Source organism: Zootoca vivipara, chromosome 5, assembly GCF_965207765.1.
Source record: "Zootoca vivipara chromosome 5, rZooViv2.hap1.1, whole genome shotgun sequence".
Lineage (NCBI taxonomy): Eukaryota > Metazoa > Chordata > Lepidosauria > Squamata > Lacertidae > Zootoca > Zootoca vivipara.
In genome coordinates, this window is record NC_142588.1 from 20,792,762 (window position 1) to 20,820,388 (window position 27,627).

Genomic DNA, 27,627 nt, shown 5'->3' on the forward strand with positions numbered 1-27,627 from the left:
GGCAATTCGATACCACCAAGGAGCCCCGGCAATCATTTGAAGTAAAGCGTAGGAGCATTTATATTTAAAGGCAGATTTTCAGCTGTTGCCTGTAAAGCTGCTATTTTTATGTTATTTTCATGTACCCCCCCTCTTCCTTTCATGGAGCTCAAGGTGGCCTTCACATTTATCCTCACCACAACCATGTGAGGCATGGGCATACCCAGGATCAAAACTAGGGGGGGGGCAATGGGAGGGGCCACAAAGTGGGCGGGAACGGCGAACTCGCGCTCCGCCGGGCTGTGCCCCTCCCTAGAAGCAGGGCTGGTGGGCGGAGGCGGAGCCCAGCCCAGCGGAGCGCGAGTTCAGCGTTCCCGCCCGCCGCGCCGCGCTCTCTGGTTCCCTGCCGTGCTTGGCCTTGCCAGAGGGCGCGACGGGGAGCTGGAGGGAGGGCGCAGCGCGGCGGGCGGGAACGGCGAACTCGCGCTCCGCCGGGCTGTGCCCCTCCCTAGAAGCAGGGCTGGTGGGCAGAGGCGGAGCCCAGCCCAGCGGAGCGCGAGTTCAGCGTTCCCGCCCGCCGCGCCGCACTCTCTGGTTCCCCGCCGCGCTTGGCCTTGCCAGAGGGCGCAACGGGGAGCTGGAGGGAGGGCGCAGCGCGGCGGGCGGGAACGGCGAACTCGCGCTCCGCCGGGCTGTGCCCCTCCCTAGAAGCAGGGCTGGTGGGCGGAGGCGGAGCCCAGCCCAGTGGAGCGCGAGTTCGGCGTTCCCGCCCACCGCGCCGCGCTCCCTGGTTCCCCACCGCGCTTGGCCTTGCCTGAGGGCGCGCCGGGGAGCTAGAGGGAGGGTGCGGCGCGGCACGGCGGGAATGGCGAACTCGCGCTCCGCCGGGCTGTGCTCCGCCTCTGCCCACCAGCCCTGCTTCTAGAGTAGGGCAGCTGCCCTAACTTGCCCCGTGGTGGGTACGCCCTTGATGTGAGGTAGGTTATACTACTAGAACGTGACTGGCCCATGTTTGCGCAATTCGCAGTGTGGTGGAGTGGGATTTGAACCTGGGTCTCCCCGCCATTCTTCACTCTAATCACTGGCTGTCTCTATTAGTGAAACGGATGTCCTGTAGGCACAAAAATGGGGGGGGGGAGAGTGAAGGACTAGAGGGATGTGAGCAGGACCTCCAGGGGGTGAGGAAACTCCTCAAGGCAACAGCAGCATTCTCTGGCTTTTCTTTCTGAGATCCTGACCAGGGATAATCAAAGATGATGATGATGATGATAATAATGATAATAATGATAATAATGATAATAATGATAATGATAATGATAATAATAATAATAATAATAATAATAATAATAATAATAATAATATACAGTGGTACCTCGGGTTACAGACACTTCAGGTTACAGATGCTTCAGGTTACAGACTCCGCTAACCCAAAAATAGTACCTCGGGTTAAGAACTTGGCTTCAGGATGAGAACAGAAATCGCACGGCAGCGGGAGGCCCTATTAGCTAAAGCGGTACCTCAGGTTAAGAACAGTTTCAGGTTAAGAACGGACCTACAGAACGAATTAAGTTCTTAACCCGAGGTACCACTGTATTACATTTGTATACCACCCTTCACCCAAAGATCCCAGGGCAGTTCACAACAGAACATTAGAAAATGAGAAGGGCACCTCTCGGGTGGGTGCCATTGCCTTTCTAAGAGAATGAGGCACGTGTTCGTGGTGAGTTCCGGAACCTCTTTTTCTAGAAAAATAGCACTGAAAATGGGAATGCAAAATACTTAATAAAACAAAAACCATTTCACCTGTCGGCTTCCAAAGGAGAGCCAAAAACAAGGCCCATTCCATTGGCTTGGCTCAGAGCAATTGCCATTTTGGCTCCTTCCTTCCTTCCCAGAGCTGTCTGCCTCAGTGAACCTGGTCATTTCACCAGTTTTGAAACATGTTGTATGAATTTGTACTGAATGTTCTTATTTTCCTCACCCCCCCCCCACTTTTATACCATGCTTATCTGCCATTGTTCTAAACTGTAAATGACCATGACTGCATCGGTAGAATGGCAGCAGGTAGTAATAGTAAACAAAAATCACAGAAAATGTGAGTTGTGGACCAGTCAAGGACCTGACTCACTATGTTGATAACACCTTCTAAGCAAGCGCTCTACCAGTGTTTCTCAAACTTGGGTCTCTAGTTGGTTTTAGACTACAATTCCCATCATCCCTGACCACTAGTCCTGCGAGCTAGGGATGATGGGAGTTGTAGTCTGAAAACAGCTGGAGACCCAAGTTTGGGAAACACTGCTCGGTAGCATCTGATGTAGCAAAAGGCAGCCTCTTTTGTGTTAGCAGTCCGAAGTCTCCTTACCTGGCTGATAGACCGAAGGCCTGATGCTGGCAGTAGTGACAACTCTGGGCTTTGAGGCAGGAGCCGGGGCTTCGCTGTAGCCTGGGTAAGGAGCAGGGCTGTGGGAAGCTGGAGCTGATGTGTAAGATTGGCCTGGGCCTCTAAAACCAAAGCAAAGCTGTGAGCAATTCATGCATATACATTACCACAGGATTAAGACCGATTAAGCATCTGTTGAATGGTGGCTTCCATAGAACGTTGTGAGAACCTACCAGAAAGTTCAGAGGCAAGGATGGAGAGATTAGCCAGCATGTACTTCTAATGCTGGTGTTTTAAAAGGCTGGGTTGAAAACATATTTAATAAAGGAGAGGCATTAGGTTGCTCTTAGTACATCTGCAAAACATTACATCGGAGAACTCTTAGGGGTGCTAAATATAGTTAGCCTCATAGAAAAAGGTGAGATTTCAATGGGGAAATGGTTCATTGCTTCAGATTCCAGGGAAGATGGGTAAAGGTGGGGTGCATTTCATAGAATCGTAGAGTTGGAAGGGACCCAAACAGTCATCTAGTCCAACCCCTGCAATGCAGGAATCTTTTGCCCAATGTGGGTCTCGAACCCATAACCCCGAGAGTCTCATGCTCTACCCACTGAGCTTGCCTTGGGACTATTCTTGCCGGTTCACTGACTTGGGAATGTCACGTATGGTGCATATGGGAGATGGTGATTTAAAGTAGTTACAAGAGCGTTTCTTAAAGTGGAGGGGAGAGCCATTTCAACTGAACTCATTTCAGTGGGAACAGTGAGCCACCAAGGAAGATCTAGAGTAGCCATCTCCTTCCTGGTGTCAAATAATAATAATAATAATAAAATAATAGTTTATACCCTGCCCATCTGGCTGGGTTTTCCCAGCTGCTCTGGGAGGCTCCCAACAAATTATTAAAAGCACGGCAAAACATCAAACATTAAAAACTTCCTTAAACAGGGCTGCTTTTAGATTTCATCTAAAAGTCAGATAGTTGTTTATTTCCTTGACATCTGATAGGAGGGCGTTCCACAGGGTGGGCGCCACTACCAAGAAGGCCCTCTGCTTGGTTCCGTGCAACCTCACTTCTCGCAGTGAGGGAACTGCCAGAAGGCCCTCGGAGCTGGACCACAGTGTCCAGGCTGAATGATGTCGGGTGGAGACTCTCCTTCGGGTATACTGGGCCGAGACCATTTAGGCTGCACCCCACTCCAGCAGTTTGGTCAGGGAATGTCAGGCTACAACCTGCTACAGTTGCACGCTGATCAGATTGAAGACATTGGCAGTTCCCTTTCAGAGTGGAAGTAAAGGATGTTTCTGACCAAGAGACCTCAAGGCTATCCTCTCTTTTTGCACTGGGGAGTGGGGGATGGCAACTCGATCGGAAGCAGTACCTGACAGACTTCAGATCAACAACTAACAAGATATTGCACTTAGTATGAAATAAAGGTGGGCAGCTTCTGTAGTCAATGCCAGGGCCATTTAGTTGTCCAGACAGGGGTCAAAAGGGCAGTTTGTTACACAACCTACCGTAACCTCTACACAGGTAAGTAGGCTCATTTTTTAAAAAACCATCCTCAGAGCCGTCTAGCTGTAAGGGGTGTTATATATTGCTTACAATTTTTTTTAGTGTAATAAATTAGGTCACAGTGTACAGTCGCACCTTGGAAGTCGAACAGCTTAGATCCCAAATGTTTTGGCTCCTGAGCGTCGCAAACCCAGAAGTGACTGTTCCGGTTTACGAACTATTTTTAAAACCAAATGTCCGATGGGGCTTCCACAGCTTCCTGCAGCCAATCAGAAGCCGCACTTTGGTTTCCAAACGTTTTGGAAGTCGAACGGTCTTCCGGAACGGATTCCATTCGACTTCCAAGGTACGACTGTACTGTTTCTATAGGAAATGTACATTTCCTCAAGGAAATTAAAAAGGGAGAAAAATGGTGTTATACAAAGACAAAAACTCCCAGCATCACAATTCATATGTAATAAAAAGGATAACATCCAGCAATACAGCCAAAATAGGAATGCAGATTAGAATTTGCAGTGACGAAAAGGCTCCTGAAAGAGAGAGAGAGAGAGAGAGAGAGAAGCCCACTGCTTCATTAATATAAAAGGTTTTCAGCAAAGTTAGGTCAGCTGTAGGAAGATATCAGTTGGCATTTCTGCTGGAGAAAGTTAAAACGTTGATGAGGTTTTTTTGTTTTTTGTTTTTTTTTAAAAAAGAGAACAGTTTAGATACTGGTGACAGTTTCAAAGAACAGCTCAGCAACACTGAAAGCAACTGTGATTACATCTGCGGCAGATTGCAGCAGGTTCAGGCAGCATGTACGTTTGGAAACTATTAGTTGTCAGAGAAAAGGAAAACCACTGCTGAGAATGAGAAAATTATTTAGATTAATGCTTTGCTAACCATCAACTGGCAAACGGAAAGCAGCACACTAATTGATTAGCATCTGCACAAAGGCGCACTTTATACCTCTTTTTGGACTGGCAGGTGATGGAAGTAGAAGAATGGTGACTGACGCTAAAAAAAAAAAAGACAAAAGTTGGTGCGTTTTTTTTTAATGCAATGGAAAATAGGTTCGAAATTTGGAATAATCTGAGAGAACTGGGCAAGTCTGACTGTGCATGGTTTCCAGGTAAAAAAACATAAGCGCAAGGTTTGTTAAGGATGTCAATATGGGAAAAAAAGAAAGATTAAAGTCTCTTAAATTCATGATTCCCTTTCCACAGGAGTATGTTTAACAGATGTTGAGTCAAAACCCATTTAGTACACTCAATCTCAGGAAATCCAAATAAGCCTTGCGTTTAAAGCAAATTGCTTATTAGCCCATATGGGTGTTTTCACTTTTCTGTTTCAGGACTGTTAAGCAGTGCTCCCCCCAAATAAATAAATAAATAAATGTTATGGGGCACTCTCATTTTGACTCAATAAAATCGCCATTTTATATTATAGTTCAAATCGGGGGAAATAAATACAGTAAATGGACAAAAGTACAAAGATTCACAAAATGTTTAGGGGTATGCGTACCCTTGCGTACCCCCAGAAAAAAGCACTGCTGTTAAGTATCAACTTTCAGTAAATGTCAGAGGACAAAAGTATTGCTTTGTTACTATGTCTGAACACCTGACATTACAAGGGAAAAAAGAGCACATGTGGGGTTAAGACTAGGGGTTAGAATGATCATGAATGATTCAACTAGAGAAAGGCCCTAGCCTAGCTGGTACAGTGCCGTTATTTGGCCCTCTGAAACACTCGAATGCCGTGTTCCCCAAACTTGGGTCTCTAGTTGTTTTTGGACTACAACTCCCACCATCCTTAGCTAGCAGGACAAGGGATGATGGGAACTGTACAGGTGTAACTCGGAAAATTAGAATATCGTCGAAAAGTGCATTTATTTCAGTAACGCAACTTAAAAGGTGAAACCAATATACGAGATAGATGCATGGCATGCAAAGCAAGGTATGTCAAGCCTTTATTTGTTGTAATTGTAATTATTTGTCGTTAGGCGGGTCAATTATAAATGGAATGGAATTAATGAAATGTAATAGTGATGTTTATTTTTGTATTATTGTAACTATTTGTTTTATTACTGTGGAATTTCCAAAAGAAAGCATTTGTAAAAATTGAAAGAAAAATTAAAAAAATAAGTTGCATTATTGAAATAAATGCACTTTTTGATGATATTCTAATTTTCCGAGTTTCACCTGTAGTCCAAAACAGCTGGAAACCAATGTTTGTGAAGCATTGCTCTTATAGCTCAGGACATATCATGGCTGTTCCCTGACTGTGCAACAGGGGAGCAGGATCCAGATGTCAGGTGTGAGATCAACAGGACAGGAGAACTTTATTAGAAAGTAGTACTTTGGTGTGTGGCGTGAGACAGCTTCTTTTCCATCCAGACTCAAAATGTGCTTGTGGTGAAAACAACATGGTCAGTTCTTCTCCTGCACCTCCCACCTGGCGAGTACATTGTTTTCCCATTTGTGGCCAGACCCAGCTGAAGTCTTGCTTGATACAGCAGGTGGAAGGGAAATGCTGTGTGTGGGATGGTGTTTCATGCTTAGGATAGGAGCTGCTTCCTACTGAGTCAGGCCATTTGTCCATCTAGCTCAGTTTTGTCTACACTGACTGGCAGCAGCTCTCCAGGGTTTCAGACAGGAGACATATTGAACCCCACTTATGGAATGAATCTGAGGCCTTCTTCCTGCAAGGCAGATGCTGTGCTACTGAGCTACAACTCTTCTCTCTTAGGTTTGCTGTGAACCCGACTTGAGCACTATCACTTTGCCAGGGCTATAGGGCAAAGCACACACACTCACAGTCCTCGTAGGCACCAGCTGCTTTTAAATTAACAATTTCTTGCTGGAACTGCCTTGCAATATATCCCTCATACCTCACCAATTGCTGTTATTTGAGTTATCCACCTTGAAAGCAGATAACACTGAAGTCTCTATCTCTACTCTATCTCTATCTCTATCCCAAATGGATTTATTACACTTATATTCCACTTTTACACAACTCTGGTTACTTAATGGGTCAGTGCCCACTTATTTTCATCAGCTCTGTGTTTCCACAGCATCTGCTGAACTTGGGGGAGAAAGAGTTTAAAGCCCCTCCGATTTGTTTTGTTGTTCTGGATCTAAATTGCTTTCAAATAATTTTTCCTTGCCCACAGAAATGTCTATGCCAAGCCAACGAGGCCAGTCCTAAACAGACATATAATTTAGTTACCTGTTTTCGTTTCACGGATTTTATCCGTGTTTTTTTTTAAATGATCGTTCTAGGTATATATTTTTAATCTGTTTTGTGGATTTTAAATGCGTTTCATCTACGGTTTCATTACGTACTCTGCTCAGAATGCTCTTTGATTTAAGCACTTCATAAATATTACAGATAACTAGGTAAATAGTTATCTCCACACACCCACACCCACACCCAGTATCCTCCAAGATAACGTTTCGTTTTCTTCCTCTCTTCCCCCACTCCTCCCCTCATTCTCTTCCCAACCACGTTACACACATCAAAGCCAACAGGTGAAGCAAACAGGCACAAAGTATTATTACCTTTGGCAAGAAGACGAGATGGAGTCGTGCCCCATGGAAGTGGCCGAGGCGGACGACAGGGTCATCTGATGAGCGGCACTGTGAGCGGCAGCAGAGGGCTGACTGGCTGAAGCAGGCGACACAGCAGAAGGGGCGCAGCTGGTAGACACTGGCGCATGCTCAACAGGGGTACTGATCAAAGTTAAATTGGATAAAACAAGGTTGCATCTTTAAAAGCTGCAGGCTATTTTTTCCTTTTAACAAAGCCAAGACTTGTTTTACTTGGGCCCGAAAGGTACATACATACAGAGAGGCGAGCAAAATTACGGTCAGGTAATTTTGAAGCACGACTTAAAAAAAACACAGCCGTGAATTGAGGATGCTTGTTAAGCTTCGGCCACAGTTAGAGCTGAGGTGAAATGATTCGGCGTTCTCGTTGGACTGGGTCCCATAGCCGAATTTCAGCATGGGGGCAAAAAAAGGTTAGTGTGAACTGGGCGGTGCACATGGGACAGATCAGCAGCCACCTTTGCTGGGAAAAACGCAGAGACGATATCGGGGACGGGATCACCAAAAGGGTTTTCTGGGGCCAACGCCAATTCTGCATCCTTGCAGGCCTGGCTACACGAGCTCTTGGGAGCAGGGGCACTGACTTGTTGCCCCCCACATCGAGGGGGCCGGGTGTCATGTGACCTGTCCCACCCCCACCCAGCAGGCCAGCCCATCGGTGGCAAGGAGCACAGAGGGCAAAAATAGCCCTCGGTGCCCCTCACCTGGTGAGCCAGCACTTGCCCATTGGAGGCGGGGGGTGGTGGCAGCCCCCCCATATTGCTCGGCCCCCTGTCCAAAAATATTGAGGGGGCTGAAGCACCTTTCCCCCCCTATAGTTGGCGCCCCTGTTTGGGAGGAAACATGGAGCACAAAACTTTAGCAAGCTGTTGAAAGCAGCTAACATGTGCAAGGGGGGGCACTTCCATATGCACAGATAGGTTAGAGCTGGAGCAAATTCAAAAACTCTTCCTTCCCTCACCTCTGCTCCCAACCCCAATACAAACATAGACAGATACAGGCGTTGCCAGGTGGATATAGGCAGGGCCGGTACTAGGGGTTTTTGCGCCCTAGGCAAGATCACCTTCTGGCGCCCCCCCCGAACAATCATATATCAAACACAGGGCACCGGTCTCCCAGGGGCGCCCCAGCGAGCGCAGCGAGCTGGGGAGCCGCATGACACCGCCGGCGGCCTCCTCCTACGGGACTGCAGGACACAGAAGCCCTCGCTCCAACCCCGCAGCCGCCCTTGTGGGTTGTTCGGCCTGGCTCCTTAATGCCACCTGGCTCGTGCCCCACTCACCGGCCACGCCGAACTCACCGCAGGCGGAGACGGCGCCGTCCCGGTGCAGGCGGATGTCGGTGGCACCATACTCTGGGCGCGCAGTGCAGCCGGGGCCTCACGGAGCCCCCCGGCCCCATTCAAGGAGGTGGAGCGCGGAGGAGGAGCAAGCCGCCAAGGCAGTGAGCTCAGGAGACCCAGAAGCGGAAGGCATGACCCTCCCCAGGGCGGCTGCTCCAGCGCCGCGCCCCTCATCTCCCGCTCGCTCTCCTGCCGTGGCCCCGCGAGTGCCTGTTGCAGCTCATAGCTTTTGGGCGCCGCGGCAGGCACTCTCCTGCCTGCCTGCAGCCCCGGCATATCATCGTGCTGGCGGAGAGGGAAGACGCTGCCGGAGCACTCGCTCTCTCTTCTGGGCACGGCGGGCGGCGGGCAGCACGCTGGCCAGCGCAGCGCCCCCTCCACGTTGGCGCTCTAGGCGATGGCCTAGCTCGCCTTAATGGTAGCGCCGGGCCTGGATATAGGCCCTACGTACCTTTCCCCCACTTGGGCTTTCACTGAGTTGGTTACTGCTTCATACGTGTATCAACCAGTTCACACGAATCTTTCTTAAGTCTACATAGTTGTGAATGTGCATATATAATTGCATGGAGAATTGTGTGAACGAGCCCTGTGATGTAAAACGGAAGCCCCCTTTCCCTCAGCAGAACTTTGCAACCTATGCAGACTTCCTCCACTAGCAAACACCCTTCAAGAGGCAGAGTTCGCACATGGTGGTCTCCCTTTGTGGAACTGCACTCATTGCTTACGTTATGGCACCATGAAGGGTTCTATCCCAGCCATCTCCCGACAAACTTGTTTTCTATATGCAGGGAGTTTTAATGTTATATGGGGATGGGTGAGCACTTAAATGTGATTCTCCACCTGCAGTCCGAATGGTGTATAGCCTAACAAGTACTTCACCACGTGATTTTCCTGATTCAGTTCTCACTGTCCGGTTGCATAGTGCTGTGGTGTACCGCATCAAACTCCAACATCGGCGATCAGGATCCTGGCAAAATGATCACGTGTGCCCTTGTACTGGCATCGGGACCTGGCCTTGTTCAGCTCATGACCAGCAAAAACACTCCTGTGCCAGGATCTGACCGCTTCCCCACAATCTAGATTACAGGAGTGCCATTAATAAGCAGCATTTGCGACAACAGATCCACAGAGTTCCTTTCGCAGTGTTCTAATGATTGTTTAAGCCCTGAGAGAACCTGAGGAGATATGAGCAGGTTCTCCTGAACTTTGACAGAAACATGGTTTTCTGAAGGTACAAAAATCCAATTAGTGGTCCGTTGACTTGCTCATCCTGCCTGTTTGCTAGCTCTAGAACCTAGTCAACGGCCCAGTTTCCTTGTCTGCCATTACTGATCTTCCTATTGAAAGCTACCCCGATGTATCTTATGCAACCTTTTCTGGTTTGAATCACTAGTGTGTGTTTTTGCCTGTTCACAGATATTTCAGGGTTCGGCTCCCCTCCAAGTTGTTCTGCCCACCAAAAACCCACTATTCTAAAGCACCACAAATTATATTCTGCTTCACAGATGTTATGGGTGCCCCCCTAAAATAACAGGAGTTGCTCCTCCATCTTACTGTTTTGCATGGAAAATACAAAAGTATATAAGCCAAACAATTGGGTGTAACAACATCACGGGCATCAGTTGTGTCTAAACACATCTACCAGGGATGGGGAACCTGTGACCCTACAAATGTTATAGGACCACAAATCCCAGCTTCCTTGATCAGCATTATATGATAGTAAACTTATGCAAACCAAGTCATAGTTAAATGATCATGAGGGCAAACAATGACGATAAACTAAGGTGGTTTAGAGCAGTTGGTTCCACTTAACCAAAATGATTAGTCTTGAAGGGCTATTTTTTTTGGGGGGGGAATAAACAATAAAAAATGAGGAGTTGGAAGAAAAAGGAGGGGGGACAGAGATAGAGAGGAGAAAGAAGAGAAAAAGGGAGGAAAATGGGTTTTTGTTTCGTTTTAAGAGACTTCAAGAGTTTTAAAGGTGTTGAGATATCATTCCTAGAGATTACAACACTCTCTGAATGAAATATAAATTGGCTAAGCATAGACATTGGCTTCGTTTCTATACTAGTTAGCTGTATCAAATGATTACTTTATGTAAACATTTATTAATTGCAGGAGTGTGTTCCAGCGAAGGTGAACAAAAAAAGCTGCAGGGAAAAAAAATCAAGTTATTTACCAACTCTCCTTTCCCTGTTTCACACAAAGGACAATTCCTCTCTCTTACCCAGTATTTGTATGTCAAATGTACACCATGCCATTCTTAACAAAAGTTTTAGAGATGCAGGGCACAGATGTTTTGTGGATCCTATCTGGATTCTAAGTGCCCACATATGGGCAGAATGCTGTTCACAGCCCAGGACAGAATTCAAACTCTATACCTTGTTGAGCTTTGAAAAACGCTATCAGGATCATCAGTAAGTTATCAACATATATAAAACAGTGTGGAAATGCTGTTTTGACAGCCCTTCATGTGGTTTTAGAATGATTACTGATGTACCAGAATTCATATGAGCCATAAGATACTATACAGAACACTATGCAAAAAAATAATATCTTATACCTCACAACAGACCCAAACATTTGTACTGGCCTTCAAAAGCAGCCTGCTATTATATTATGTGACAGTTGCACAACAAAACCTTACATTGGGCGCCATTGGATGTTTTCATGTTAGCTGCTGCCTGTAGATTGGCTGGTTCATACATGCAACATCAATTGTGGCGATAACGGCAACATGAATGGATGACCTACGTGTGTGAATGAACCATCTCAGAGCTAACATGCAGAATGAACATTCAAAAACACAAAACCTTCCTTCCAACACGATAGTCCACAGCTGGAGGCAGTGACGCTTCTCAATACGAGTAGCCTGAAATGGTGGGGGGGGGGGAATGTTACTGGGCTCATATCCTGCTTGTGGGTTTTCCAAAGGCAGCTGGTTGGCCACTGTGAGAACAGGATGCTGGACTAGATGGGCCATTGGCCTGATCCAGCAGGCTCTTCTTACTGTTTGTTGGAATCCATTCACAGGGTCAACTGCAAGCCATCGAGTGTTGCGGAAACAAGTGGTGAGACGTAGTGTAAAGCCCATGTATGTGTGAACCAGCCAAATCCTCTTTGATCGTTCTTCCTATTCCACCAGCTTTTATTAAATCCCATAGTTACAATGGGAACTTCAGAGGAAATCCAAGTTTCTTAACATACAACACATAGCAGGACAGCGCCATACAGGTGAAAATACAGACACACACACACACCTTGTCGGCAGGCTCAGTGCCTTCTCATACAACGTTGCACAGTCCAGCACACGTTAAGATGGTGAAAATGTTTTAAAAACTGTGTTTAGAACACACAAAACCCACACTGAAGCTTTTAAGCACCAAGTAGGGAACACACTGGTAATATGGAGAATAATGACTAGTCATCATGTGTAGTCTTGCAAAAGAACACATGATGGACATCTGTGGTTATTCTCTGTTAGGAAATGCACAAATGTATACTTGCGCCTAGTTCTCAAGTAAAAATCTAAACCTGGTAAAAGTTGCAAGCTGTGTATTGAACTTGGACTGAAATGCACATCGTTTGGAAACTAATATGGAAATTGTTTTTGATCTTTACAGTTCAGTTCAATCTTTACAGTTCAGTTCCTTGGAGGCCCCACTAATTTTAGTGGGATTTACTCCAAAGCACAAGTACCAAGAAGCTTGAACTAAAACAAATTGCAACTTGACTAAATACGGATGTGCAAGCAATTTAGGCAATCATTTGATTAAATAAATTGCTATTTCTCCAGGGGTGGCTAACCTGTGGCTCTCTAGCTGTAGTGGGTTCCAACTCCCATTAGCCACAGCCAGGATTAGCCAATGATCAGGATAAAGGGAACTGTAGCCCAGCAATATTTGGAGTACCACATATTAGCCAACACTGATGGAGAGATTTTTTTTTCTTTACTTGAATCCAGTAATTTCTTGCAAGTGTGGGAATGGTAACACACACCTGGTTCCCAGTCATGGGAACTCTATTCATTTCAGTGAAGAAATTTGATTGTGCATCCCTTCGCACAAATGAAACGGTGCCCTCCACTAAAGTGAATGGGGGAAATCTCACGCGGGAGCTCCGATTCTGGACCTAATTTCTCTCTGTGGCTAACACAGCCTCTTTTTAAGCATGCACCTTGTAACTGAGGATTACAAGAAACTGCATGCCGACGAGAGAGTAAGCTAGCGGAAGAGAAGCTGAGTGCTGTGCCCCTCTGAGCAGATTGCAGGAGGAGGGAACCCCAAGCTCAGGAGGAGGGGTGCTGCTGCCCACCCCTTCTCTGCCAGACTACAGCAGGCTAGTAAAACAACTGTAGGCTAGCAACCTCTGTGAGCATATTTACAAAGTCTGGGCCAACACATACCTGTGGAATTGTGTTTTTCTTAAAGCAGAATTAGTTTGGGCAAATTCCCTTTATTCAGATTCAGTGTATCTGAAGAAGCTCATACCAAAATAAAAACTTACTTGGTCCTTAAGGTGCTGCTGGAAGGAATTTTTTTATTTTGTTTCAACTACGTCAGACCAACACGGCTACCTACCTGTAACTAGTCCCTTTATAAGTGACAGCTGCAGTTATTGTGCAATAATCTGGAGACGTTAAGCTGCTGTAATCATTTAACAGTGGTACCTCGGTTTAAGTACACAATTGGTTCTGGAAGTCTGTACTTAACCTGAAGCGTACTTAACCTGAATTATGAGTGTAAAAGTCCATACTTAAACTGAAGCGTACTTAACCTGAAGCGAACTTTCCCATTGAAAGTAATGGAAAGTGGATTAATCCATTCCAGACGGGTCTATGGAGTACTTAAACTGAAAATAATCAAACCAAAGCGTACTTAAACCGAGGTATGACTGTATTGCAGACAATTATCTAACAGTGAGGTAAGATGTAATATTAAACGTCTCATATTAAATACAGTGTGTGTGTGTTTGTGTAGACCAGGTATCCCCAAACTGTGGCCCTCCAGATGTTTTGGCCTACAACTCCCATGATCCCTAGCTAACAGGACCAGTGGTCAGGGATGATGGGAACTGTAGTCCAAAACATCTGGAGGGCCGAAGTTTGGGGTTGGCCTGGTGTAGACTGTATAGAGAGTCTTTAAATATTGGAATGTTCCATTAGAAGTTAGAAGAGGTTATTACAAAACCCAAAGCAAAGATCCAAACCAGGTCAGTCATGGGAGTTGCATGGTGCAGTGTACCTTTGGTTACTGGAGGAAGCACGAGGGACTGTCTGGCCAGCACTGTGGCAGCTGGCTTCCCTCTGACTTGTACCAGTCCCAAATCTCACGGACCCTTTGGAGGCCATTGCTCCAGCTCTGTCAGTGTTGGCATCTGTGCTGCAAGACTTAGGGCAATGCCAAACACTTGACGTCGCATACTGTGCATCGTGAGCAGTACCTGCAGTGCTGGGCAACAGAGATTACAAGGGTGCATCATCTCCTACTTCAAGAACAACCAAGGCCTTGGCAGGGGAGGGGAGGGGAGGATCTGGAATCAGGCCAAACAAGGAGCTGGCATTTAAAGGACATAGATCTACATGGCCGCTATGTAAATCTACCGCGGGATGCAATGCTTTGAAACGTTTTTGCATCCCGTTGTAAAGCTCTCATGTAGCAGGGAGGAGGTGCACACAGAAGCAGATTGTCGTGTGTGCAGGCAATGCGGATGCAGTGTGCATCTCAGCGAACAACCATATTGCACTGGTCATCCAGGTCCCGCTGGAATGACAGGATGCAACTTTTGATGTGGACCCACAGCCTCATTTGGGGCCACTAGTTTTTTATGCAGAACTAGTTGCATGGGAGTAGAGCTGCCTCAGGGTCACTATTTCCCATGTGTTAAAGAAGAGCCTTCAGGGATACAACCCGCCCAGCTCTATTCCCATAAAGGTCCTCCGAATTTCAAAGGCTTTTGTGAAAGAGAGCTCAACGAGTTGCTCCTTAAAATGGAAACATAGTAAAATTAATAATAATAATAATAATAATAATAATAATAATAATATGCCAATATATAATATTAGGTGCCCAAATGAAACTCCTGGATTTCATAATGAAGAGTGCGGTTTTTCTGACATTTTTGTCAGATTCAAAAACATCTGAAAATATGCCATATTTCCATGGTAAATACATTCTACTGGTGGGAAAAGAAAATAACCACTAGCTTTGTTTTACAATCCCTTGTCTAAGAGTGCTTAAATGGGTAGATTCTATAGCAGTTCTCATGCTTCCACTTGCTCATGAAGTTGTGTAAACTCCTGGACAATTTATTGTGCAAACAGGGGGGGGGATGTGGATTTGGATATACCAAACAAAAAAAGAGAGAATATTTTTATGTGCCACAATGGCAGCTGGGATATTACGTAATAGCTAGGAATTGGAAAAGTGAAATAGCACCAACTAAAAAGAAATGGCAGGATAAGCTATTTGAATATCTCGAGTTGGCAAAAATGACGGATGTGATTAAGGCAAAAACTTACCAAAAATTCCAAAAGGAATGGGGATTCTAGAGAGATTATGTAAGAAAAAACCAGTGTCCCCAAGTAAAAACTTGGATTTGCTTTGATTAATTTTTGCAAACCACAATATGGATTATTAGTATAGTATGTGGAAAATAGTAGACAGTAAGAAAGGATAAAAGGAGCAGTTTAACAAATAGATAAAATAGACCTGCTTAAAGGAAGATGGAAGTCTATTGGAGAAGAAAAGGAATTAGGATTAAAGAATATGGTGACATAAATCTGTACGTAAGAATGTATGGATTTGTAGCTGTATGTATGTTTTTGGTATTTTGTTTGTTTGTTTTTAATATATCTTTTTGTTTGCAATTGTCATTTTATTAATTTGGTGACTTCACTGTTTATGTTTGTCTATTAAGAAAATTAATAAAAAGCATGTGTGTGTGTGTGTGTGTGTGTGTGTGTGTGTGTGTGTGTGGATTTGGTTTTAATTGTCTTGTGCAAGGTGTTAAAACAGAACTTCCATGAGTTGAAGACGCCCCTTGCTTGCAGAGATGCACTTATGGATCCAACCCACAGCCTAGGAGTGTCTTCAGAGAACTGAGAAATCTAGAAACTTGTTATAACTTTCTTTAACTGTCAGGTAAAATGGGAGGCCCAAATACTGAAAAGCAAGAGATTTAAGTTATAAAGCAAAACAAGGAGTCATGAATGGAGGAGATGCATGGTGAACGCAGGCCAGCTGCACAGTGATAGCTGAACCAACCATATTCCAGCGGTAACATCTGCTGTATAGAACAAAATAAATAATATAAACAGGGAAATGGGTGTGACTTGCAAACAGCCCTATTACGTGTCCCCCTCCTAATTCAGCTGTGAAATTTCGGAGGAGGAATTTAGAATGAAAGCACAAGAGAAGAACCATTCTGTTACTTGACCAGAAAGTTTTAGGGGAGGAAATGTAACTAAAAACACTTTTAAATAAAATGGTGCATAATTCCAGTGGATTTACATTTGAAAGGTTAACATCTATTCTGATTGAAACCAATCTAGAGGACAGTTTCACAGGTGCAGGTGCAGACACCTCTTTTTATCAACTATAAACATGTACTGTATTCTAATCTGTTCAAACAGTTCATAAATCAAATAACCCCTAATCTAGGATAACGTTAAGAGGGCTTCAACCCACTGATGAGCAGGATCAGGATTTAAAGGCATATACGGTAACTATTTGCTGGGTGTGACCATTCTGTGTCCAAGGGGAAGCATCTGTAATAAACAGGGGAGTCAAGTCTACAAAAGCACATTACCTGTTTTCAGGAGATCCAGCAACATTTTCCTTGCCACTGTGGAAGGAGGGGGATATAGTATGAATACAATTCATGATTGTTCTTGTGGTGGGAGAACTATTGAATTATGCTGAAAGGTAGATGTTGCACAAGTGGCTCCAGCAGTTCGCAAAGCATCTGGACTGCCCCACTTCAGACTGCAAGGGAGCTGGGAGCTCCGACAATTCAACGTCTCTCTGTACAAATATTAGTAAATCCATGCACTTAGAAAGCTAGATTGCAAGGAGAAGGGGTCTAATCTAGCTGAGCCTTCTTTCTGACAGGCTAGTTTTCTATGTGGAGGGTTGAGGATTTCTTTGGGGAGGAGGGGGCAGGTTGTATGAAAGAACATTCAGCCCCACAAGCCCCCATCTGCAGTGGTAGCTGAAAATTTAATGGATTTAAATTTCAGTGAGAACTAGGCATAAGCACCCCATAAGCTAGTTAAGGGAACCCACTGGATATCTATTGCCAGAGTATTCTGTCTAGAGTAAGAATTAGGGTTGAAATGTTTGCATTCTCTGCATGTTTGCAGAAAAGTACGACCTTGTGATCAGTGGGGTTTACTGTCAGGTAGGTCTGCATACTGCAAGGCTTAGTCGATAATTAATCAACCAATTGATTAATCATTCAATCAATCAATTCAAAAGATGCCCCCCCATTAAGTGGGAAACATTTTTTCCTTTCCTTTCAAAGGCTGTAAATTATTTTAATACAAATCCAGGTGGCAGGCATCATCTTAGAAGAGGAGTTCCCCCGCCCTTCTCTCATAGAACAGAATGCCTCATAGAAGATAGTGCCTGCTTGCAATTAGGGATGGGCAAATTTGTCAATTTCAGTTTCTCTCAGTTTCCCAACTTTAGGTTCAGTTTGCCCCACTTCTGCACCCATTTGCAAGTGTTTCTTTAAAGCCTACATAAAAAAAATACGCATTTTCATATGCATTTCTTCTAATATGTGCAGTCTTTGTACACAAATTTGCCTAATATACACATTTTGGCAAGGAACTTCCCCTACCACAATGCGGCTTGGAATGTTATTTTCGCTGATATATGCATTCTGAGAAGTGTAGATCTCGAGGGACAGCTGCAACTTGGTTCAGGAAGTGCAAACTAGTTATAGGTATGCATCCAAATGCAAGCTGAATGAATTTCTCCCCCTGAATGATGTTTTGCTCTGTTCCTAGCTGCAATACATGTATGGCTAATCTAAATAATACGTGGGGAACCTGTGGCTCTCCAGATGTTGCTGGATTACAACTCTTATCATTCCTGACTGCTGGCCCTGCTGGCTGGGGTTGACAGGAGTGGCAGCCCAGCAAAATCTGGAGGCTGTGGACATTTAATCAGCAGCAATGAAATACCACTACTGTTATGGGAGCAGCTAAAGAGAAACTTCGGTTTCCTGTTTGTGATGTACTTATGTTCTTGGTCACTTAAGTGTTTATAAATCAGGTGCTTTGCAGATATACAGTAGGATAAATAGACATATGCATTTACATCTTTAGTTTTGAGAACTGTCAATCCTTTTTTTAAAAAAAATAGACTGCCTGCCATTTTCTCGTTTATTTATTTTTAAATACACCCCAGTAAACCCCATGCTCTACCAATACACTGACCTAAATAAATTACTGAGCCATTGCGGTGGCACCCAATTACTGGGGGGTATAGTATTACATTCCTCCCAAACGCCCATCTTTTGTGAAACACCTAATAGTTGAGAGACTCCATACAGATTTCAGAGTGATTTATGCCCAATTGTGTACTAATTGCCACTGACGTCCTACTCTCAGCTTGGTTTCCAGTTCTTGGAATAATTGCGTAGGGGCAGCAGTTTACATCTTTGGATCTCTCCAGAATTGAGGATCCTTCTTGCTTTGTTAAAGTATTTCTTTAGGAGCTCTGACTCGTGATATCAAACACAGGGGAGCTACACACCTGACAATATCCCACCAATCTATTACCATTGAGATGATCTATTACTATGAGAAGATGGTCACTACTGTATGCCCATGAGCTAGCTATGCTATGCATTCTTCATTTTGAAGCATGAGAATGGAGTTCCCAAATTAGCCCATGTGCCACCTGCAAGCATTACGTATTTTCCATTGAAGCAGGGGCATTACAAATACGGAAACAGCAGTACTTTGGCTACACCAATCCTTTCATCTGTATATCCTCTGAAACTGGCCAGTCCAGAGGTAGTGAGATTTGTGTTCAGCACAGATGTATCAACCAGCCCTGGACTTCAAGTTGGGAATAAGAAATTCTGACCAAAGTTGCCTATGCCTTGTTATGCAGCTATGATATACCACATAAAATCTGTATGGGCAAGCCCAAATTATCAATCCACTTGCAAGGTTACATATAGAACAGCAGCCAGGCCCGGTGGTGTGTGAGTGTGTATGTTAGACAAAGCAGTCTGTGAATGAAAAGAAGTGTTAAAATAATATACCAAGAACCAAAGGGCATGCAAAAACATTTTAAAGATAAACGTCCACACCCATTCAGCTTGGGGGTGCGAGGAAATCTGAAGCAGTTTCTTTCCAACGTAGCCAAATTTACAGCAACATAAAGCAAATGATCCAGATCAAAGACAAGACCAAAGATTAGGCTTCTAGCAGCATTAGGCCTCTAAAATTATGGAAAAGGCACCGAGGGGTGGGAATCATTGTAGGCTATGCTAGCCTAAAGGTGAATTTGTTTTACATATCTGTTGCCCCTGTTCCAATGCAATTTTTGGCATCGCCGTGTAACAAGATCCTTATGGAACTAGTCTGAATGGTGACAAATTCCAACTTGATTTTCAGCCTTCCACTATGTATGTGTGGCTTTGATGTTTAAGCTTGGGCCCAGAGATCCTGTGAGCAGAATTTTGCTTACAGGGTATCCCTGCTGGGAGAAGAGGGGCGGCCATTTTGGCTGATTCCTCCTTCCCCCTACAGCCCCCCTGAAAGGCTGTTTTGTAGGGTTGCGGGGTCTGGGACCCTCCTGGAACAGTGTGGGATCAGTGAAAATCGTCCCCTTCTTTCAGTGGAAGGCTTTGTTGGATCTCAGTCCTTTCTGTGACTGTCAGAATGTCAGGTTCCTCAACCCTTTGTGGTGGCTGCAGTGACAAAGATACCCAGGTCCATGTGCATCTAACTGGAGGAGATCAATAAAATAGGTGTGACCGAGGACAGACAACTGTTTAACAAGTGCACTCAGTAAACTGGTCCTCTGTTTACATACCAGCTTTGCCCACTGCAAGATGATGAGCAAATACAAACGATAATTTATCACTTAGCAAACTTTGTTCCTTATGGTAGTTGTCTGTATCATCCTGAGAAATAGTAAGGATTTTTTTTTTCTTCTCTTTTGCACTTAAAGCTGGAAAGGTAGGTGAGTGGCATGATTCTCTACACCACCTGACAGGATGATAAAGATGGCCAGTTATTTGAGTGGCAACATTCATTCATTGGCAACCAGCATCTTGTAGTGGGGGAAAAGTGAATCTTACAGAAATTGTTCTTTTAAGTGTCTGTATCAAAGGAGCTACTGAATGATGACGGCAGGGGAGTTGTGAAATTTAAAATGAGAGAGAATGGCATGAAACAATGCAGGGGGAAAATACAGTCTCTTACAGCAAAGCAGAAGAAAAGGAAAATATTCAAAGTTGTGACAAAAGGAATTAGCAAGTGCAGATCTCAACGAACAATTCTCTATTCTATTTTGTTTTTAAACATTACATGTTACTCTTTCTTGATGTGTTAGCAATGGGATATATTAGACGGTTGAAGGGAAGGAAAAAAATTACTGACTATAAACCCAGCTACCGAGCTGTAAGTGCTTTCTGGTGCTTTCTGGTGCAGATATCAAGGGCCAGTTCACACATGCGTGTTCATCACTTGATGGTTAGAGAGCACCACGGGATGACTTGCATAAGCAAATACTGTATGCCATTAAAAACTAATCACTACAGGCAGACCTTCCATGTCACCTCAACCACAGTGCTTTTCAATAGTTTGTTCACACATTCAGCCAACGGTGTTCAAGTGCTGAACAATCAAGCATATGAGAACCAGGCCATTTGGCTGCAGTTGATCTACTTGCTACTGCCATCTATTTTCTGATTGATTATGCACTGCTCCCCCCCCCCAAATTTTGGCTCTTTATCATGACAAAGAACTCAGCTAGATTGGTAAAGAAAAAGCGTTTTATATGCATTGTATATGCATTATAACACTGTGACAACGCATTTAACCGAAACACTTCTTTGATGTGTCTAGATCCAGTCAAAGACTACAAACAAGACTTTAGATGATGTTTGGGGATAATGATACCTAGTCTTGTGTTAAGTGAATATAATGGGCCAAGCAATCCCTAGTGAAATTAGTGAAAAACTTCTGAGCCTGGTAGTCAGATATTACATTATTAAGATTGGTACAGGAGAGAGAGAATGCTTCGGACAGTATGGTTTTATTTCATTAGAAGCAACAATTAGCTTGCTGTTATATGTGCAGAATGGGACTCGTTCTACACAGTTGTGGCATTATCTCAGGGCCAGGGCAAAATGTGGCCACCCAGGGCTCTGTATCCAATCTTTGGGACTCTCCCTAGGACATCTTCCTCCTCAGGCACAGCACCCTCCCTCAATGACCCTGCCCCATTCCCTCTTTCCGCCCCCCATCTAGCTAAAATATGTCATTGGCTGCAACTGATCTTGCTTGCTTGGGTAAGGAGTGGGGCGATGCACACACGCAAATGTAGAAACTTCTGGCTTTTGTGTGGGTGTACAAAGGCGTCACATTTCTTCGTGCTCCACACAGTTGTGCATCTGGCCCCTCTGATAGGCAGCACCCCAGGAGAGACTGGGAGAATGCATCTTTCAGACTTTGAAGGGTTACCCACCACTGTTCTGATGGGCAGAACCTCAGGCAAAATGAGACGGGCAAATGGTGGACGGTTCAACTGCAGCCAGTAACTGGTAGAAAACAGAACACCCCTGTTTCATTTTGCCACCTTACTTTGCGTAATGTCGAGATCAGGGCAGGGGGGCAGAAAAGTCGCCCTTTCCCCTCAGGTACGAAAAGTTAAGAAACAGAAGCAGCGCTTGCCAAAATGAACAACATATACTTTGCCACAATGTTACCGGTAGCTTGCATGGCGAACATAGGAAAGCCGCCTTTTGTCAGAAGGCATTGTGGTTAGTGCAGATGGAAAGACAACAAAATGCTACATCGGAAACAAAACAAACAGTGTGGCAGAAAACTACTATAAACTCACGTGCTAACAGCCAGCGATAAGGAAAGCCAGTCAGCTCAAGTCAGTGCCAGAGATTCATTTCTGCAGCATTAATTAATTTAGTCAGGGCTGTGTGCTCTTTATTACTAGTTGTTTTCTAAAATTAAAATTCTACTCCAAGATTGCTGGAATTTTTGCTCCAAGAAAAATGGAAGGCTGCAATCCATACCAGTAGCACCTTAGAGACTAACTAAGTTTTTTATTGGTATGAGCTTTCGTGTGCATGCACACTACTTCAGATACACTTCTTCAGTATTTTGCTTATTTTCATAATCAGTCATAGAGAATGCAGGGTCTAAAAGCTTTATAGGATCCGATTCTTGACAATGGGAGGCACTAAGTAGCCCCATTTCCCCCCCTCTTTGATTTGATATTTTACCAGGCATTTCCCACACTTAAAAAAATTAAAAAACAAGCCCAAACTTATCCTCACATGAGCCACAAAATTGCCTTTTTAGGGGGGAAAATAAAATGAAGGCCAAAGTTCTCAGGACAGTTAATTTGATACTCTGTATAAAATTTGGTGCCCTTTCTGCATTTGCACAAAATGAAGAACTTACACAGCCCTGAATATAATGTTAAGGCAAATGAAAGCACTGGCTTGATGCAGGCCAATAACGAGGGTACATCTGTAGACAGATTAAAAGTGGCTCAAGAGTCATCTCCCTAGGGAACTCTAGTTCTGAGAACAGAGAGATCTCAACATGGCCAGCAATTGACAGTTCCCAGGATTCTTTTGGAATGGGGTGGGAAGCCACGGTGGCGAAACTGGTTTAGAAATTAAGTTCATAGTGTAGGTATACCCTGAATGGTTTGCTTTGGCCCGCGGGATGCGTTAAAGAGAAATGGGTTTGGCTTTCAATCTTGAAAGCTTCAACACGGCACAGAAACAATCCTCGTGGAAGCCTCTTCCATTGGCCCAACCAGGAAGCAAAATTAACAATGTAGGAAAGTACCTGAACTCTCATCCCAGGACTCTGATCCAGAATCCAATAAAGACTTGGTATAGAGTTGTAGAGATGTCTGGCTTGATCCTGATAGCTCTAATCCCTCCTCTTGGTAAGAACTACCAAAGCTGCACTATTTGTCTCTGTGGAAGCAATTGCCTTTTCTGTATACTTTTAGATCAAAAGTTGCAAGCGTTTCCTCTCCTGTGGGATGTTTGCAAGGTAGTCTTTACACACCAAAGCAGCACCATCTTCCTAAACACCTTGCGCCCTCAGCCCACAATTGAGCTTGCGATTCAGAAGCATACACCTGAAGCGTCCATGGTGTCCTCACTGGGGTTTTCTCAGAAAGCCTTTTCTCTCAGCGACAGTCAGCACAACCAGGGCTGGTCCTAAGGGGGTGAAGGGCCATGGGCAAATCACACTGTGTGTGGTGTCCCCCCCCATTGCCTTGACCTCCCCCCACCTCTGCCACCCCTCTTCCTTTCCTCACCTCCCCCTCAGCTAACATTTCCCCCTTTCCTTCTGCTTTAGCGGTGAGAATGGCAGCAAGCCCCCCCCCTGCCTTGTTCTAGGAACTGAGAAGGCAGAGACCCTCCTTGGGTGGGTGAGAAGCCTTGCTTAACCGTCATGGCTACAACTGGGACTTGTAACTAGCAAGAATGCGAGAGGGAGAGGGGGGGTGATTTGAAATGCAACTGTGAAACTATCATATTTAATTTTCCCTACAGAAAAGGCAAGGTGTGGGGGATTTAAAAAAAGCACAATGGGAGAAAAATGAGGCACCCAGGGGCAGGGCCGTCTCGAGCAGGTCGGGCGCCCTGGCACTGAGATCGCTCCGGCGCCCCTGCCCTTGCAGCGTGTAGCACAGCTTCGCCGCACAGCGCCCCCCCTGCCGGCCCGGCGCCCCACGCCACCGGGACTGCACCTAGAGCCGGGCCTGACAGAGAGGTTCTTAATAGTAAAGGTAGAAGCTAAGAGGTGACCTTAGTCAGACCGCTGGTCAGACAAGTTAGAATCATAGAATTGCAATGCAGGGAATCTTTCACCCAACATAAGGCTCGACCCCACAACCCTGAGATCATGAGTCTCATGCTATATCGACTGAGCTATCCCACTTGGGTTGCTCTGTATCGGCTACAATGACTAGCTCTGGTTTTCCATGGTTTCAGACAGGAGTCTTTCACATGGCTATGTGGAGATTCCAGGGAACCTAGGACCCTTTGTATGCAATGTTGGTGCTGTATGACTGAGCTGTGTCCCTGTCCCGCTGAACTATGGCTCTTCTCCTGGGCTAGAGTTGGAGGACACGGCACTGAAGCACAACCCAATAGGGGTCTTTGCCCACACAAGTTCACCCCAAATAGCACAACTGGCTGTATGCTGGGAGCTCGGAACTACCTCTTCACCCCTCCCAATCCAAGTCCTTCAAATATTTTTTTTTGGGGGGGGGATTGAGGTTCTCTTCTCTTTCCCAAATGGGCATCTAACCTTTGGCTGTTGAGCCACTTGCCCCCTCCCTAAGAGTTCGGGAACAGTTCAGGGAAATGAACAGGGAAAGGCAAAATGTGAGACTTCTGTCCACACCAATGACAGGAAGACTTGTGCCCCACTAATGAGGACTAAGATTTTGTGCCAAACAGCAGGAAGTGGAGTGCTAAATACTCGCAGACCTGGGGGTAGTGTGAACAGTGCAATGTCTAAGTTACGAAAATAAATAAGGAACCTGTACTCAACCAGACAGAAAAACTGCGAAGCCACTATCCAGTAGAGATTTAGGCATTGCGGGAGGGCGGGGGGAAATCAGTGGTTGTAGCAATGCATTTGTACATACATTCAGCCATGGGCGTAGCCAAGGGGGTGGGCAGGAAGGGGCAGCTGCCCTCCCCCATCAATAAAAATCAATAAAAAATACATAGCTAACTGAGGTTCTGCCCCCCACTAACAAGAGGCCTGCTCCCCACTAAGAAAAATTCTGGCTACGCCCATGCATTTGGCAGCTCTGAACTCTGTCAGGAGAGATTGGCTGCTGTTGTCAAAACAGCTTGTCTAGCAGGAAAGAGAGATTGTTCTCTTCCCCAACAGCGCTTTGGCACAATGCCTTATCTTTCTGACTGGTGGTTGTGATGTGCTATACACACTATTTGCCACTTGGCTCTGTCCTTTCATATTTACAGCAGTTAAGGATAGATAATAAGAAGACAAGTTCTCTAAAAAAGGAGACTTTGGATGTTACGAGGCAAGATAACTTAAGGTAAAAAGGCACGTAAGGTCGTCTGTTTTTTAGAGTCTTTATTTCAGGTCAACCACACTGCTATATACAGAGAAAAGTGGGTTTCAAAGCAACTGCAATACAGAACAGGCAAAGTTTTGTCTAAAAGTTATGCCATGCTTTTTAAAAATCCAGCACACAATTTTCCCTCATATTTTCTCATTTCTTCCAGGCCAACGTTACAAGGTTTTGCTATCTTGTGCCTTTTGCTTCTCTAATTCCTGAGCTACCACCTCCCACTTTACACTCACAGCAAGGTTCAGGTTTCAAAGGCGACACCTTAAACCTCAGCGCTTAAAGATATGCCACAGACAAGGAAAAAAATAAATTAAACCTTGGACATCAAATGCCTTATCTAAAATGACATCACTGAACTACTGCAACTAAGAGGTCTACATGTTTGGCAAGCCCAAGCCCTGGGCACATTTTCCATTCCAACTTCCTATTTCCAGTTTTATTTAATCTGCAGGAACATACTCTGGAGCTATTTTATATATAAATATACTTGCTTGCAGAAATCTGCCCATCTCCCTGTTTCATTTACATTAGTTAAAAGCTAGAAATTATAATAGCTAAGCCAGTCAGCATTTTCAAGCTACGCTATACGTGTGGTGAAGGCCAATCCAATCCATTTTACAATTCAGAGGACTTACAGGATGGTGGAGGGAAACCAGCAACAGAAAACAAAAGACAAGCACTTTGAGAAAAACAACACCCAGTGTTATGCCTTCCTAGTGTATCAGTACTCCTAGGTGCTAACTCAGGAGAGCAGTTTATTCTTTATAGAGCAGGTCTGTCTTGCACATTTGTTTACTACTCAGAGGATTTATTTAGCTTTTGACATTAAGGATTTGCGCCGAAAGGCCGTGATGCCAGTTGCGCAATTTCGCAAAGCGTGGGCTGTTACGTTCCGTTTCAAACCTTTCCCTGTGGCGTGAAGAAAGAGACAGAGGGAGAGAGAGAGAAAGAGAGAGAAAGAGAGGGAGAGAAAAAGGGAGAGGAGGAAGAAAGAAAGAAAGGGGTTAGGGACAGTGGCTACCGCTCCCCTGCCTTACAACTAGGGCAATGGCAATTTATTTGGATTTAAGTTGCCTCAAAAATAGTGCAAAAGAGAAAAGAAAAGGACAACAAACAAAAAAAACCCACCCACCAACAAGCCTTTTGAAGAGAAATCGGGGTAGTTTTTCATTTTAAAATGCTCAACTTAATTTAAACATGGATTCCTGCCCCTTAGTCCGAGTTTGGCTTGGCTTGACAGGGCTGCTTTTGCTAGGAACTCATAAGTGTATAGCCTCATCATTTTCCTGCCAGCAAATTTCCGTCTGATTAGGCAGCAGAGGTTTTACAGCATGCAAGAACAAAAGCGAACAATTTAAAGCATTCTAGCATCTAAGTAAGCGTACGGTCATTCGTATCCAACGCACACCGAACATAAATCTCAGCAGCTGTTTAACAGATATTTTCCGATTTCTGTTATTAAAGGGTGCCTTCCAGCTCCCATCAGTCTCAGCCAGGTTAGGGATGATGGGAGTTTGAGTCCAACAACTTCCAGATGACACCAGGTTGGAGGAAGCTAGACCAGAACTAGCACAACAAGCTTTGGGTAAGCTCAGAGGCAGAATATTTGACTAAGATGTTTTGGCATCTAGGGCAGAGAATCCAGAGGCATCCCTCTTGCAGTAGAAGGGAAGATAATATATCAACAGTGCAATCCTATTTAAGTTCCATTGAGCTCAATGGGCCCTACTCCCAGGTAAGTGAAGATATAGGGCTGCAGCTGGAACAACTTGTAATTTGACACCCAAAATTGCAGGCCTATAAGTGGCTGCTTCACTATGTACTGTACAGGTATATTTCTGCAGCCCTATGAGGTTCAGGGACTCTAGGCAATCTTTCTACAAATGTTAAAAATGCACAGAATCTGCCAGGCACCCTACAACTCTGTGGATAGATCTGCACCAGTAGTTTAGTGGGACAACCATACAGAGATGGAAAGATTAAGAGAGACAGGTGAACAAGAATGAAGAAGAGGAAGAAATAATTTGTATGATTATCTCAATTTTTATCTGTTAGTAAGCTGTTTAAAAAGAAGAAGCCCCTGGAGCCCCAAAATATCCTTATTTTGATGCAGCACTGGAGCGTTAAACAGGTGAGATGAAAGAAAAAGCACACCCCTGTCCATATGTTACGCTTTCCCCTGATGGGGTCAGTAAAACAAGATGAAATGGAAAGCCCATTGAATTGAACTTGGTTTCCTTTCTTTTATTTTGCCAAAGAAGCCAGATTTGTGGATTTGAAGGGATTGGAATTTGTAGATGGGTTTGCTTTCCACAGAAACTGGAAATTCTTGCCCTGTGTACAATCTTCCCGAGAGAGTTCACTCTAAATGAGCAATATGGGTTGAGGTGGTCTAAGTACTCATCACAGTCTGCCATGCTATTGAGGCAAGACTGAGTGATGCCCCTTTCCCTGTATCTCAACACCACATCTGACATGCT

At 44.7% G+C, this 27,627-nt stretch overlaps 1 protein-coding gene across 22 annotated transcripts in view; it reads right to left on the reverse strand.

Annotated features, from left to right (window-relative positions):
• The window catches only part of LDB3 (LIM domain binding 3), a 151,135-nt gene that overhangs the window by 17,198 nt on the left and 106,310 nt on the right, over positions 1-27,627 (reverse strand). For 7 of the 22 annotated variants that reach the window (XM_060274980.2, XM_060274979.2, XM_088670169.1 and 4 more), the window contains 5 exons: positions 16,611-16,646; positions 14,045-14,251; positions 7,412-7,582; positions 4,821-4,868; positions 2,342-2,481 (listed from right to left, as the gene is read on the reverse strand). In XM_060274980.2, coding sequence (XP_060130963.1) covers positions 2,342-2,481; positions 4,821-4,868; positions 7,412-7,582; positions 14,045-14,251; positions 16,611-16,646 — 602 coding nt within the window. Of the gene's footprint in view, positions 1-2,341; positions 2,482-4,820; positions 4,869-7,411; positions 7,583-14,044; positions 14,252-16,610; positions 16,647-25,134; positions 26,057-27,627 lie in introns of those variants that run through there. The other 15 variants (XM_088670170.1, XM_035137317.3, XM_035137320.3 and 12 more) reach the window with 10 other exon arrangements.